This window comes from Varroa jacobsoni, unplaced genomic scaffold (genome assembly GCF_002532875.2).
Source record: "Varroa jacobsoni isolate VJ856 unplaced genomic scaffold, vjacob_1.0 scaffold_544, whole genome shotgun sequence".
In the NCBI taxonomy this organism is placed as follows: Eukaryota; Metazoa; Arthropoda; class Arachnida; order Mesostigmata; family Varroidae; genus Varroa; species Varroa jacobsoni.
In genome coordinates, this window is record NW_019213446.1 from 31,592 (window position 1) to 45,888 (window position 14,297).

General features: G+C 39.2%; 2 protein-coding genes and 1 non-coding gene across 14 annotated transcripts; 1 reads left to right on the forward strand and 2 right to left on the reverse strand.

The window, feature by feature from the left end:
- Window positions 1-3,365: 3,365 nt before the first annotated feature.
- Window positions 3,366-10,118, reverse strand: DCAF12 (DDB1 and CUL4 associated factor 12-like protein). 12 transcript variants are annotated; one of them, XM_022834652.2, is made up of 4 exons: window positions 10,026-10,098; window positions 8,957-9,149; window positions 7,871-7,912; window positions 3,366-6,452 (listed from the first exon to the last, which is right to left on the reverse strand). In XM_022834652.2, exons 2-4 carry the CDS (start codon window positions 9,003-9,005, stop codon window positions 5,050-5,052), a joined length of 1,494 nt encoding a protein of 497 aa, XP_022690387.1. In that variant the 5' UTR covers window positions 9,006-9,149; window positions 10,026-10,098; the 3' UTR covers window positions 3,366-5,049. The 12 variants fall into 12 exon arrangements, with proteins under 12 accessions (XP_022690387.1, XP_022690388.1, XP_022690386.1 ...); XM_022834653.2 differs by lacking the exon at window positions 10,026-10,098 and adding an exon at window positions 9,927-10,011; XM_022834651.2 differs by lacking the exon at window positions 10,026-10,098 and adding an exon at window positions 9,455-9,640.
- A 290-nt stretch (window positions 10,119-10,408) lies between these two features.
- LOC111261293 (putative rRNA-processing protein EBP2) lies at window positions 10,409-13,072 on the forward strand. Its single transcript, XM_022834662.2, has 5 exons — window positions 10,409-10,580; window positions 11,326-11,612; window positions 11,814-12,092; window positions 12,382-12,556; window positions 12,807-13,072. The coding sequence occupies exons 1-5, from the start codon at window positions 10,530-10,532 to the stop codon at window positions 12,879-12,881; spliced, it is 867 nt and encodes a 288-aa protein (XP_022690397.1). The 5' UTR covers window positions 10,409-10,529; the 3' UTR covers window positions 12,882-13,072.
- A 232-nt stretch (window positions 13,073-13,304) lies between these two features.
- TRNAL-UAA (transfer RNA leucine (anticodon UAA)) lies at window positions 13,305-13,388 on the reverse strand. Its single transcript has one exon. It is a non-coding gene; the product is annotated as a tRNA-Leu (tRNA).
- Between the last annotated feature and the right edge of the window lie 909 nt (window positions 13,389-14,297).

Below are 14,297 nucleotides of genomic sequence, written 5' to 3' on the forward strand. Positions count from 1 at the left end.
TTTGTCCTGATTCGTAATATGAAAAATAATGGTAGCAATATTAGTTTATCTTTGAATTGCAAATTTATGACACAGACCGAAGTTTCGATCTGTATCTTGTGCCTATTCATTCCACTTTTCGTTGACCATCCGAATAACAGTAATCTAAAAGCGATAACTGCCGCCAGTGTTGTCTAGGTCTGTTCTACAGTATAAGTTATGCAAGGAGCAATAGTCGAAATCTATTGGGCTGATTACTCACCGTGCGTCTGTGCCCTCTGAAGTTATACTTTCATTTTCTTGGCTCGACGCTACAGGCAGAACTAATCGAATTAACGTACATTGTATGCGCTAGTTGACATACGTCGTAGAGCAGTAAAATGAAACAAAGCCTCAGGATTCGTTGCCATTGGACGCTCCCGGTGTTCGGTGACCAGAAATTCGTGCCCTTTATCTGGTCTACACTTAGTAAATGGTTTGCCAAAGTGCACGAATCTCACATTTTTGTCACAGTAGAATGGATACCAATAAAATCATTAATTACACAGCATCATTGTACAGAATATATGTACACCGTGCGCAATTAATAATCCACGACGTTTTTATCTGGATTTACTTCAACGATAACTATAACAGCAATCTGTACAAGCATACAACAAAGAGTATAAAGGAGTACAGAGTAAATGCACCTGTTAATGGAAGTTCCGAAAAAGCCCCATTGCAGCAAAGGCTTTTAAGCACTGCTGAATGACCACCTTCTATATATGTGTGTATATATACTGTGAAGCAAACATATATCTCTATATTGTATGACAGGCGAGTTCTGCCCAATTCCGCATACTGCCTAAATTTATCTCCAGAGAGTACGTTCAGCCGTAAATGTTTCTATAGTCTTTCTATTGGATTCGTGCAGTTGCTGCTACATATATGCCTCTCGTAGGTCCAAGAAAAGCAAACATTTGCAGATTGTTATCTCAGTGAGTGTTATCATATTCAAAGTTGATTTTTGATATTAAATCGGTCCTGCCACGGTTATTAACGGTTAAGTTAGATATTTATCAATGTTATTTTTGCATGTAACAGTACTAGGGAGTTGTGCTACTCCAAGAAAACTAAGATCAAGTAGATTGTTCCGGACGTAACTTTTTTTTAGAGAAGTGAAACAACCAATCAATGGAAATGTTTTATTACGGTTTTATGCTCTTGCTGCGATTGCATATAAAAAGCCATGCGTTCTCGTCTATAGAAAAAGGCTAAATGAAAAAGAAACCTGTTAAAATGGTGAACGACAGGTATTGAACCCAATCATACAACAATCTAAATGGACATACTCGACGCATGTTTCGGCTCGTTTTCATCCAATTCTTTTATGCGTAAGTGTAATGTCGCACTAGTTAGCATCCTAATAGCAAGCTTAATGGAACTGTGACGAAAGGCTCGCTTTTAAGATTAAAAAGGAAGAACTACTGACTATTATTTTTAATAAGGGCATCATAAAGTGGGTTTTACCTAGGGCCTCTAGAAAGATCGGTCAATGGAACTGCGTTTGCTTTATGACAGCCATTATTAAATGGTAATAATGGCTAAACAATCTCATCGGTAAAGACCATTAGGTTACTGTTGCTTATAGTCAAGGTTAGTACTGTTTATATAGCTATAGTACAAGTATAGAATATGAGGTGCATTTGATCAAGTTACTTGCTACAAGCAAACCTTTTCATCAGTCGAACGTTTTCAGCTAATTAACTTCTATTGATGCGCTATATACACACATGTAGTATGATTTCTGATAATTTTATGCGCACACCGAGTTTTTTGTCTCGCTTTATTTCAAATAGCAGTTCAGAAACGCATTGTTAAAAAAAAAAACGCACAGCTTTATCTGCAGCAGAATCTGATGGCGTTTATATGTTGGGATGCAAGCATCGCATAAGACTAACATGGTAGAGCCGACATGTCCCTTAAACTCAACAAAAATGTTCGGTGTTTTTACAAAATAATTGATTAATGTAGTAATCATGTTCTATCTGTTAATATTATTTATACTGAACAAGTACAGGATAACAAGAGTATAAGTAAAGTTACTTTACAAAGAGTCCGCCTTTCCATGCAGATTGGTCTGTTGATTCGATCTCGTAGAATGGCCCACGTAGAAAGCCCGCAAGTACCTGATCCTCATTTGGCTGGTATAGTTTTAAGCTGCATGTTAGATTTCGATGATGATTGAATATTTATTGCAAAAGAAGTTATTGCTAACTTTCGGCAATTCGACTCAGATTGGTTGGGTGATTGGTTTGGCAATCGTACAATTGGATAGTCGTTTTCTTCAAATCTACAAAATGAACCCAAGATTATTTTTTACATTAAAAAAAATATTTATGTGCCACATTTCTGCGATTCACCGAAGTCACAAGGCTGAGAGTACGTCAATGTGGAAATTAAAAAAATAATTGCAATGCGCGAATAAGGCAAGTGCAATAAATTGTTAAGGTTATAGGAACGTCTCAACGGAAGACTAAAGCTATACATTGTATGAACAATGTAACAGAATGGAGAAAATCCGCATCCGAGCAGGGATTTGAATTAAAAATGGCCTTAAAAACAAAATGTGTTTATATTTATACTGGCAGTTTGAAAACAAAAATCAATAATTTCTACTGCAGCAGGACGGTATGGCGAGGTAACAAATTGACTGCGACTCCCCGTCGCGTCCCGAAAGGGACAATTAAGGTAAAAGGAGCAAGGAGGTTTTCGAAATATTTCAGTAATGCTTTTTTGTAAGGGGAGACAACAGAATTAGTATCGCCACTCGAATAAAACTGAGGACTAAATAACCGGAGTGGAATCGTCGGGTTACTGTCGTGAAGTCAGTGACACGAGGAAACCGGATAATTGTAACCAAATCCTACATTGGGCGTCCCGTCGATCGAGTTCGTTGTTTTTACGAGAGGTTAATGAAATACCCGCAATGAATCTAAGATGCTGTTGAAGCATTTTAGTGGGAGAACGAGGTAAGGTGGATCAAGATAATTACAGAAACACAATTATTGATATGCATCTTAACCCTAGTTTGCGCTAGACCGAATGGGACATCAAGTTACATTAGGTTAATCTCTGAGGCCCACTGCTCATTTTCGAGTTTCTCCCGAATCTTTGTGCTCTAAAATAAAAAACTCACTCAGAACCAACACAAAAACGTTAAAGCCCATTCTGATAATGCTATAAATCTAGTGTTACTAAATCTTGCAATCTTTCTTATGGTAAGGCGAATTTCGCCACGATAGCGAGGCCAACACAGGCAATAGTATGCCGGCAAATTATAGGTAATAAATTTGTTTGATTCTCTAAGATTTAATAACGATATAATAGATAATGACAACTCTCTATTTTCAGCTTACCCCACTGAAATATATGCATTTTTTTAGATCTCCTTTATTTTTTAATTATGGTTATTAAAAATCTCAGGTATTTAATTAATGTAAAATACAGTTGCGGCATGATTGTGTTAAACAACCAGAACATCTAAAATTGTTATCAAATTAGTAGCGATCACAGGTGGTTTGCACTAGAATATACCCGTTAAGGTCACAAGCGGTAATGGCTTTATCACTAATTTTGTCTTAATGAAGTCCTGATATCAAGTGTAAGAATTTCCTGCAGTCTCGAATGTCAGTTTATGCATGTAGGGGAACCTATTTAATGTTGCTTCTTATTAAGGGACTATTCGCGTATTGGCATCTAGGTGATTTCGACCTTTTCGGTACAAAGCTCTTCATGTCTCCATATTTCCATTTGTTTTCCCTCAGTTTGTCATCTTTGCTTTCCTCTGTTTCACCTTTCGTCCTAAATTAAAAAAAAGCTGGTTCAGCTGTATTCCAGCTGCTTCGTTCATATTTCACGCCACGTCCTGCTCAACCTGATTTGTCCTACCAGTTTACAAGCGCTACGTATGAGCGCCATCCATCGTTGAACTTGTATCTATGACCTTTTTTACTACCCTGGTCAATCACCACGGGTCTAATCATCGTTTTTTTTTTACAAGACTGCCTCACTTCATACAAGTTACGTATCATCGGCTGAACGTTTCGGTTTCATGTGCCCATTTACCAAACATATATGGGAGCTATCACCAAAACAAGTTACTGGCACCGCTTTAGGATACACTTTATAGGAAAGGAGCGCTGAGGTAAAACTTGAATTAAAATTAAGTTTGAGACATAGACATTTCAAAGTGAAGTTTTACGTTACTGCTTTGAAGAAAGTAATAAGATCCTTCGAAAAGAAATTTCATTTCGACGGAAAATAACCAACTTTATGGCCGACGATACGTGCCTGGATACATATAGGTTTACGCATAAATTCATTCGATCTCATATACCAGTCTCACCGGCGTAAAAAACACTACTTTGTTGACTCTTTTCGCTACACAACGTCATTATATTTACACACTCGCACACATAGTTATTACATCAGGGGCGCGGTTGCGGCCGCAACGGCGGCTGCGCGTCGTCTGCTATCATTGTACAACTCTTAGTATACACTTTGATATAATTACATATTATGCAGGCATAGGAGGGATACAATTTATTCAATTCCGCCAATGCACAGGCAACTTCCAAACAAACACTACAGGATCGTTTACCTATAGCTGTTTATTTAGTGTCGACCCTTCCGGTTGTTTCTCTCTATGGATAACGTTACCATCTCGTTCGCATTGTAATGCGCTGTCATTTTACGTTTACTTTATATATCACACAAAAGCAAAATTAGGATCAATGATTTTCAGTGCGTACCGCATGCCTCTACCTGCGTTTTCTATCTAAGTAAGTTATTTCAATTAGTTGTGCCGTTGTTGACAGGACAAAAACGTGTCGAAACCGTTTTTAACAGGAAAAGAATAAAAACATATGATACAAACAGTCATCTTCATAATATTATGAAAAGAAAAACTAACTCAACAAAACAGCAGAAGCGTTCTGTAAAATCTCTCGCTTCTAAAATTGCACACGCTTTGTCACTCGAGTCCCGAGGTCGCGTTCTAGTTGACTGAAAGAAGCGCTCCCCTCAAGGTTACCTCCAGAGGGCAGCATAACCCCCTTTTAGACTGGCAGGCAAAGGTCCGCCTGCTGTAAACAGCTGGAGCCCTGTGGGATCGTAACAGTGTGTGTAGACAGCGGGATTGAAGTCGTCAATAAAATTTTGGTCTGTTGGTGTCATCCAGCCGGGACTACACTGAAGATAAGATTTATTCCTTAACGAAACTGGTTCGATGGTGGCGTTCACAAAGGGCGCGTCTACTTCGATATACCGCTGAGTTCGCATGTCAACAAACAGCACATTACTCTGTCCAGTACCAATTGTTAGCAAATGATCCCTGAACGACACAGATCTAACTCCACAGTTGTTCTTTATAGCGTGAATACTTCTGATGGGATTGAGATTCCCACTGTCTAGTAGGGTGACATGTGATTTGGATCCTATCGCCGTCACGCGCATACGGTCATGAGATGCGATGCAGACATTTTCGGTCTCATTTTCAAGGATGTGCTCGTGCGTCAGTTTGAACGTTGGCGTATCCCACACCTGTACACGAGCCGTTAGGGACAATGACAGGAGTGCATCATGCTGATGATCTACAGCCAAAGCACGAACCTTGTTACCATGCGAGGACACACAAGTCTTTGCGTTCATATGAAAGTACATCGGTAGCGTCTCATTCCGAAGGCCCCTGACATAGCCCCTATCAATATATTCTTTCCGGCGTGATCCATGCGCTTGCCATAAAGCGATACGGGTGTCTCGACCGCCTGAAACGTAGTGTTCGTCATCGAGCCATTTTACGTCGAATATCCAATCCTCATGCGTGGATTCGCCGACACACATCGGCTGTAATGACGGCAGCTCAAAGACGGCTGTATCGTTCGGATTACTCGCACCCGTCGCTAGCCGAGTCCTGCTTGGGTTCACTGCAATTCCATGAATCCCGCAGAGATCGTCGAGTGGTGGGTTAGTTGCTGCGGTACTTCTGAGATTTTCTAATTCGAGTAACTTTTTCATTTTCGTGTCAAGGATCATCAGACGATTACACTTTGTGCCGAACACAACGAGACGGGCGTTGAGCCATTCTGAACAGAAGATTTTATCCAGTGGCTCGACTGGAAATGTTTTCTCTCTAAGCTCTTTTGTACGTAGCAGACGAAATAGTCCGAACAATGAGTCCTGACGAACCCTTTCACCAAATCCTGCCTCTCGATAATCTAAATACCGAGGCAAGAATCTGCTGTATTTGGTTTTTCGCGGTCGGCGTTTCGCAACAGGATCGATGTCGGACATTTTCCACCGCATCTTTGGGCATTCATAACGCTGGCGGCCTTCAGTAAAACTGAAGTCTTCGGCTTCCCATCCGCAATCCTCTTCCGAATCTTCAATATCTTCGTCTAGGCGAAAAAAAGGACGCACGGATGCCATCATGTCTAACAGGTGAGAACAGAAAAGAACAAGGCAAAAGTTTAAGCTCAAGTAAATTCAGGTGCTAACAACATCAGGATTTTCAATAAAAACGGATGGGTTTAGCTACATCTTATATTTAGTACGGAAATTGCGCTACTTTGCCATACTGGTTTTAGCGAAGCCTATAGATACGAAAAAAAAAACGCATAGATAGTTACGAAACCTACTATCCGATAAACCTTCGCAAAACTCATTCGACATTTAGCTTGCTCGAGCGTCGCGTAGAATAATTTTTTTGTTGTACCTGAACATAAATCGACTGGTTGTACTAACCACGATACACTTCCGAAAAACGCGAAGCGCCAGATATGGCGATGGTAATCAAATAGCACGATATCACGGTATGTGTATCAGTCACTCGCATTGCTCCATTGGCCTACGGCATAGCCGATCATTTCCAAAACAACATATTAACCTAATAGACGTTCTAGTATCACCGATCATTCCTAACGATCAGATTCAGCTGTAGTTACGTAGTCCGTAGTATAATAGAAAGTAGATGATAATAAGGAAAAGGAAGGACTCGGTGTGCTTCCGATACTGAACAATCAATCTAGAAGATTAACTAACCGTATTTTTCTAAATCCTTTTAACGGTGAAACAGTGCAAAAAAGCACATCTAATGAACACAGTTTTTCATCTTAAACAGATTAGTATTAAGAATATCCCACACTGCATCTACTAGTACGACATGATAGTTTTGAGTGTAACCTATGAGGACTTGTAAGCAATCTAGTGCAAATCGTTTAAAATGCCCAATATTTCAAATATCTACACGTCCAAGGTCTCAAACCAAAATGGATAACTCATTAATCGTGATTTAAGAAGTATAATGTCTCAACAAACAAGAAGGGAGAGATGTTGAAATAGGGAATCACCAAGAGGGTCTATTAGAGCCTTAGACATGCTTAGGGGCTGTGTGTCTCATTAAAGAACAAAGAGCAGTAGGATTTAGGCCACTAACTACGCAGCAATGAACCGGAACAAGCCATCATCCAACAGCTATATTTATTACACACATAAATACCTTCTGAATGTTCCATTTCAACAACAAAGCTCGCACAGGACTAATGGCTACTCTATAGCAACGGAAGCTATTTCAAGCCGAAAAAAACATTAGCAACACTAGTTATTAGTTATTTCGATACACTCACTAACATGGGATAAATTTTTAAAGGTACTTTAAACATTCTTCGAAATGGAAATTTTGGAAATCTTACGCGGACACGTAACCTTCCGCACTCAAATGTTCTTTCCTGACTACAGAGTACAAGTGAATTTCTATTGTTCGACTGACTAAACCAATTACGCTATACGCAAACTCATTTGCAGCCTCCGTTTAACGGAGAACATGTCACAACTCTCTCCGAAAAAGACTTACGAGCACGCCGAAGAGCAGCCCTAGTTGAGTACAGTCGAGATACTGGAACAAGAGAAACCGGGAGCGGGCGCTTATTTTTATCTGCTCACCCACACACGCCCACATACGCATGCACCCACGTAGAGAATCAACGTAACCGCGAAGGGGAGCAAAAAGATCACCGGAGCATCAGCATCACCACCATCACCCGTTTGCGATAAGGGCAGATAGCCATTCAGGCAAAAAATGCCATCCGTAGAGATGCCACCACACAGAGAAACCCACAATAGACTCATAAATTCACTCTCACACATCCGAGTTTAGCATTTTGATTATGCTTAAACCAACTAACCTAACGGCAGCTAGCGCGCTAACGGTAGCAGTAAAATTAGCAAGAGCAACGTAATCGACGAAATCGCCCATGATTAAAAGGACACGTTATTAAATGAATCAGATAGCCAGCGGTAGAATTTTCCGCTTGCTGCAATCTTTCTGACGCAACAACGGACAAAAGGTATCAAGTGGAGGAAACAGAAATGCCTGTACAGGCAAAAGTACCAAAATAGCTTGATACTATCAATCTTTATAATCTTATTATCTTCGGAATTTTGCAATGCGTAATCTCGCTCGTTTTTCCTCTTAAGATGTTATCGATAAGGACCATTGACATGTATTATCACGATTCCCTATTGATCGGCTTACTCCGATACGATAACGTAATTCAACATTGCTCAATTTTTCTGTAACCAAGACTCTTGGATAATAATACTACCCTTCGAAAAGTTAACACCGAATCAATCACACGTTATTGAACATCCCGAGACTGGAAAGTGAGCATGGTATTTACACTGGTTAAAAAGTAGCTCCTGCATGACATAATGGTCCACTACTGGTGATTTAACCGTAATTCTGGGCTTATCGTCTTAAGCATAGTCTCAGCAAGCTAATAAATATTATAAAAAGTCAGTTAGAAATATCAAACCCAAGGCGTTGTAGTTAATTCTCTACACAATTGAATGCACACACCGTCGACGTCGACTCTTTTCAATATTCGGCATTTAAGAGGTAAATAAGATGTAGAAAAAAAGGTATTTTGGTTTTGCGTACAGCTGTTGAATTCGTTGATCCACAGATTTGTTATGGATTTGTCCTTCATAGAGGCTCACCGAAACGCGCCAGTTCAGCTCAATCTCTAATTTGTTTTCATATCCTTTTAGATAGGTTCCATTGTGAAAACGTTGCGATTGTATAGCGATCCCCCTGCGCCGCATGCTAGATACGTTCGTTCCAACTGTATTCTCTACACGCACAGAAAACAGACAAACGGTTTTAACAAAAAGTCATATGAGCGACAATCTAGCGAAATATAGCAAGAGAAATCATACAATATGCAAAACAGCTGAACGATGTTTAGAGATCGTCCCACGGTGATTACTTTTTACGGTAGGCAAACTACTTTTTGCCTACCTAGACCGGCACATTCGACGAATGATAATTCGGGCAAACGTGACCATTTATCTAGGGTATCATCACTCGATTATTTGAGACAAATTTTATCAGCTCCGAACATCACAGATTCGATAGAAGTGTAACGTAGGCGCTCACGGTCAGCACACATAAAGTCAGTGGCAAGGTCGTTTGGCGCCAATAAATTCGAGTCATTCGTAAGAAACCTGGTCGTCATGTGCAGACATTTCATCCACGAAATTTTGTCTACTGTCAATATTCGTCGCAAAAATGAAGTTCATATCGATCAGCGAAAGCAGAACTAGCAAACGCCTTCGTTGTTTATATGTATGTGTATGAATGATTCCAAACAGCGCACTCGTTGATATCGATGATTAAAAATACATTTCGATTTTTTTATTAGCAGAAATGTTTCCAAATGGGGAAAGGACCTTCGATCATGGAACTAATTATAAACGGGCGCATATACCAGATTTTTACAAAGGCGTTTTCTTATAGAAATCATCCATTTACAGAACAAAGGGAAGTCTCTCTACGTTGAGGATACTAAAGAAGCCCAATTGGGCGGAAGTGATTGGATAACCTAAATGTGAGCTAATTCTATACTCACGGAATTGATAATTCTCAGTAAAATGTACACTATACATGCTTGCTGACGCACACCACGCACATATATCGTCGCTTCTGTTAATGTAACATTTGCTTTTACCTTCTCAAAATAGAACTATCTGTTCTCCTTCGCACACCTGACCGTCAGGGCGGACCTCGAAACGGAACAAGCATAAAGGATGGCGCAGTTGGATGCACACAATCGCCTATGTGCAGTCAGTGGTGTGCAGTTAGTGTGTCTAAATGCAACAGCCTGCGTATTCTAATAAGGTTTCCCGTTAACATCAATTTAATAAGAATTAACTATCGCCGTTAATTTTCATGCCATATTATTTCATTGGAACATATGTTACTACATACGAGTTGATAGCTACAAATCAGAAAAATCCTCTACCACTTAAAGGCCTACCGATGATGACGCGAAATGATTATGATCATCAGACTTGCTTTTCGTGTGACCAACTCCGTCACCGGGTTAGCTTCGTCTACAAAACAACAATTGAACCATAACAGCACGTGCATTCTATGCGACAGTCGTGAATAAACGGCGCATTGTCACTGAATTTGTTTGCTTGGTGATCCTGCCTTAACTTGTAAACTAAAAATGTCTTCTTCGGAGAGTTGCGATGATTCCGACTATGATTCCGACACCGCTGTAGGTTATATTTTGCGGTTTCTGGGCAATAGAACTTCCCTCAGTGAAAATGTGTCCCATAATAAGCGCGCTGCGTTTATTAGGAAAGTGGTCTTATGTCAAAAAAAAAATAGAAGATGCAATAGGCTTTTCAAAAACAGTGTTGGAGCCGTTATTCGTTATTCTTACCAGCTATATCTAATTAATCAAATGCCGATATCATATGGACATAGTAACAAAATTAGATAATTAATAAGTCTTACTGGCAAGTTGGAATTTTAGCACCGATGCTTTAATTCCAGTCGATATTGCCGTCTATTTTTAATCATCAAGTGTCGTTTCAATTATTTCGGTTGTTTCGTTTCGGTTGTTGCAAGACACGAGCTCGGAGCGCTTGAGCGACAGCCGACCAAATTACCTGATCAGCATTATGTGACCCTAGTGTATTCTGATACATTTGCTGTTAATCGGTTAAGTAATAAGCATGTCCAACTGCTGCGGCTGCGTTACAAGTTTAAAAAAATGCTGACTGCGTGTTGACCAATTTATTTATACGACAAGACACACTCGACATTTAGAAAGCGCTTTGGAAAAATAACTAAACATCTATTCGAGATTCGAATCACTTAGATTATAGTCCGGACGTTGTAGAAGTGGCAAATAACATACTTTTGCCAATCGAAGAAAGCTGTTTTTTTGCCGAAAGGGGATGAATTCTGTCACAGTGCGATGTTGTAACATGTGTATTGTCTATCGTTTTTTACAGTTGCAAGATGCCCTTGCCTCGGGAAGACTGGCTCCTGGGTTATACGCTATGACTCCTTTGGCAGCTACACAATCACAGATTAATGATTCCGAAGCCCTAGAGGCTAAACATCGTCAAATCTATCTCGATATTGACTGGTTTGAACGACTAGATTGCACGACTGGATTGGCACCCCTCACTCAAGACTTGAAGGAGCATGAGGAGGAACTCAGACTGGATGTAGAAAAGAAAGGACTTCAAGAAGATGATGACAATGTGCATCAGGATTTCAAACGAGAACTTATGTTGTGAGGAAACGCTTCTGAAAATTTCTCAAATTATAGGATAGTCTTTTTTTCGGTTTTAAACTAGTTAGTTGGCAGTGAAGGCGTCATACGGAAAATCACTTTACAGTTCATTAGTGACTCGAGAAATAATGTTACCTTTTTCAAAGAAATCTCGATGATGATACAGTAGTTGGTTTAGCCCACGTTTTTTTTTTTTTATAGCTACCGGCAAGCACAAGCAACCGTGCTTGACGCGTTGGATCGACTAAAAAAACTTGGTGTACCCACAAAACGTCCTGAGGACTACTTTGCACAGATGGCCAAAAGCGACGCTCATATGACCAAAGTGAAGCAGAAGTTTCTGGTAAAGAAGAAGCAGATTGAGAGATCACAAAAGGTTAAACAGATTCGTGAAATGAAGAAACTCGGCAAAAAAGTGCAGACCGAAGTGATGCTTCAGCGAGCCAAAGAAAAACGCGAACTCATGGAGAAAATTAAACGGTGTGAAGTCGATAAACTACAGCTTTGCTGAAGTATTTTCTATTGCTGTCACTGGTTATTGTTAACCAATCATTTTATGTGGTTAATACTGAAACTGGCAACCAACCAGCCAGACAGACTTGTTGAGATTTATCAGTGGGGAATTAAGCCTATTCGTTACTCTTGTGGGTCTAGTGTTCAAAATGCATAAATTAAAATGCAAACATGATTAATGAAGCATTTAACATTCAAAGGCTAAATAAATTTGTTGGATGAATTGGAAAATAACAATTATTATATATAATTTCAGATATAAAAAAGGCAAGGGTACACTTGAATTTCTTGATGAACATCCTGAGCTTAAAAAAGGCCTCAGTCGGTCTCAGTTCAAGCGAATTGGAAAGGACCAGAAGTACGGATTTGGAGGCCAGAAGAAGCGAAGTAAAAGAAATACAAAGGAAAGCTTTGAAGATATTGGTGGAAAGGTTGGTAGTATAAGTAATTATGTGTCGGTTCAAATTGTTCATGTTTATAAACTTAATATTCGTTATTATTGGGTATTCCAAAAGGCATCACGAAAAGCTGTTTGACTTTAAGGAATGGGTATTAAACACAGCATTATTTTTTAAATAGATTTTTGTTGAACAGAAATGGTGTTACATACCTTTTTAAAGACTATTTACGCAGCAGCTTTTGCATAGCACAAATAACATAGTTCTTTTTTTGACATTTTAGAAAGCTTACGCTAAGGTTCCTAAGGCTCACCATAAAAAGTTGAAAGCGAAGCAGCGGAGGATGAAGACCGCTTAATATAACTAAGCTGTATATATGTAACAACCCTGGCGATGATGTCTCAACAGACTTCTTAATTGGCTCTTTGTTTACGATAATAAAGTATAGAAATCTAATAACAATTTAAATTCGTCCTGTTGCCCGTGTCGACCTTGAAACGTCGTGTGTAATACATGCAATGAAAATAAAAGATGTGTCATGTATATCAATTGGAGAGAAATCTTGTACTTTAAAGCGAACACTGTACAATAGCATAGGCTTGCACTACTTATTCAGATTGATTTAGCCTGTTATTTGCCATCCATTTACAAGTTTACTCTGTTGGTTTAATATTTGAGTGAAGTGAAAGTGCTTTAATGCAGTAATTTTATTCCAAACTAAGTGCAATTTGCAGTAATATCAAACCCAAAACCAAAATATTTTTTCATTAAAAAACGCGAATGTCAGAAGTGGGGTTCGAACCCACGCCCTCGTAGGAGGAGCAGAGCTTAAATCTGCCGCCTTAGACCACTCGGCCATTCTGACTTCTGGCATCGCGAGCGACTGTGGTTCTACATTTCGTAACTACTATGAACGAGACCACGCAAAGCACCTGTAATAATCGATTGAAGGCACTGATTATATTCTGTTCGCGACAGTTAACACTGATTCGAAATGGAAAACATATCATAAATAATGATTCAATATTCTATGGTGCAACAGTTCAAAGGACCTTAAGCGGGTGTTTCCTACGAACTTAGATAGATAAAAAGCATTAAAATGTTAATAGTTGAAAGTTATGTTTGGGCTACTCCACTCATGTCTGAACCTTCATGATCTTGCTACTGCCCTCCCATTTGCTCTGAAATGCAACAACGTTCTTTGATTACATGAATACTATTTTACGTATCCTCCTTAGTTACATAATTTATAAATCCATATACAGTGGATCAATGTACAAATTAATATGAGAGAACATGAATACTTTCAGAAGCCTTTACAGTAACAAAAAGTGAGTTAACTATATTTTTCTTTTAGGATTAAGTAAATGGTCTTTCAATAGAGAGACGAACAGTATTCCCACAGATACCTTAAACGGTTGGATGCAAACACACGTATGGAACTACATTTCGACATAATTTTTAGAACTCATTTCTATATAACGGCGCCTATATTACGACATGTTATTATTACTAAGAAAACTGCCTTTCAATGGAGACTAATTTTCAGATTCCTGTATCACTAAAACACCGTAGACCCCCAAAGACATAAATATAAGGTGAATTATGACGACGAACATAATATTAAAGTCCTTGTTACTTGTTAGCTGTTACCTACGTCGGACTCATATCAGTAGTTTGTTATCTACTTGTATTCTCCATCGCAACGTTCCAGTTTCACTTTAACTTTCATTGAAATGATTTAGCGAAGAAAAGCATTGCAAAAAATATTCCG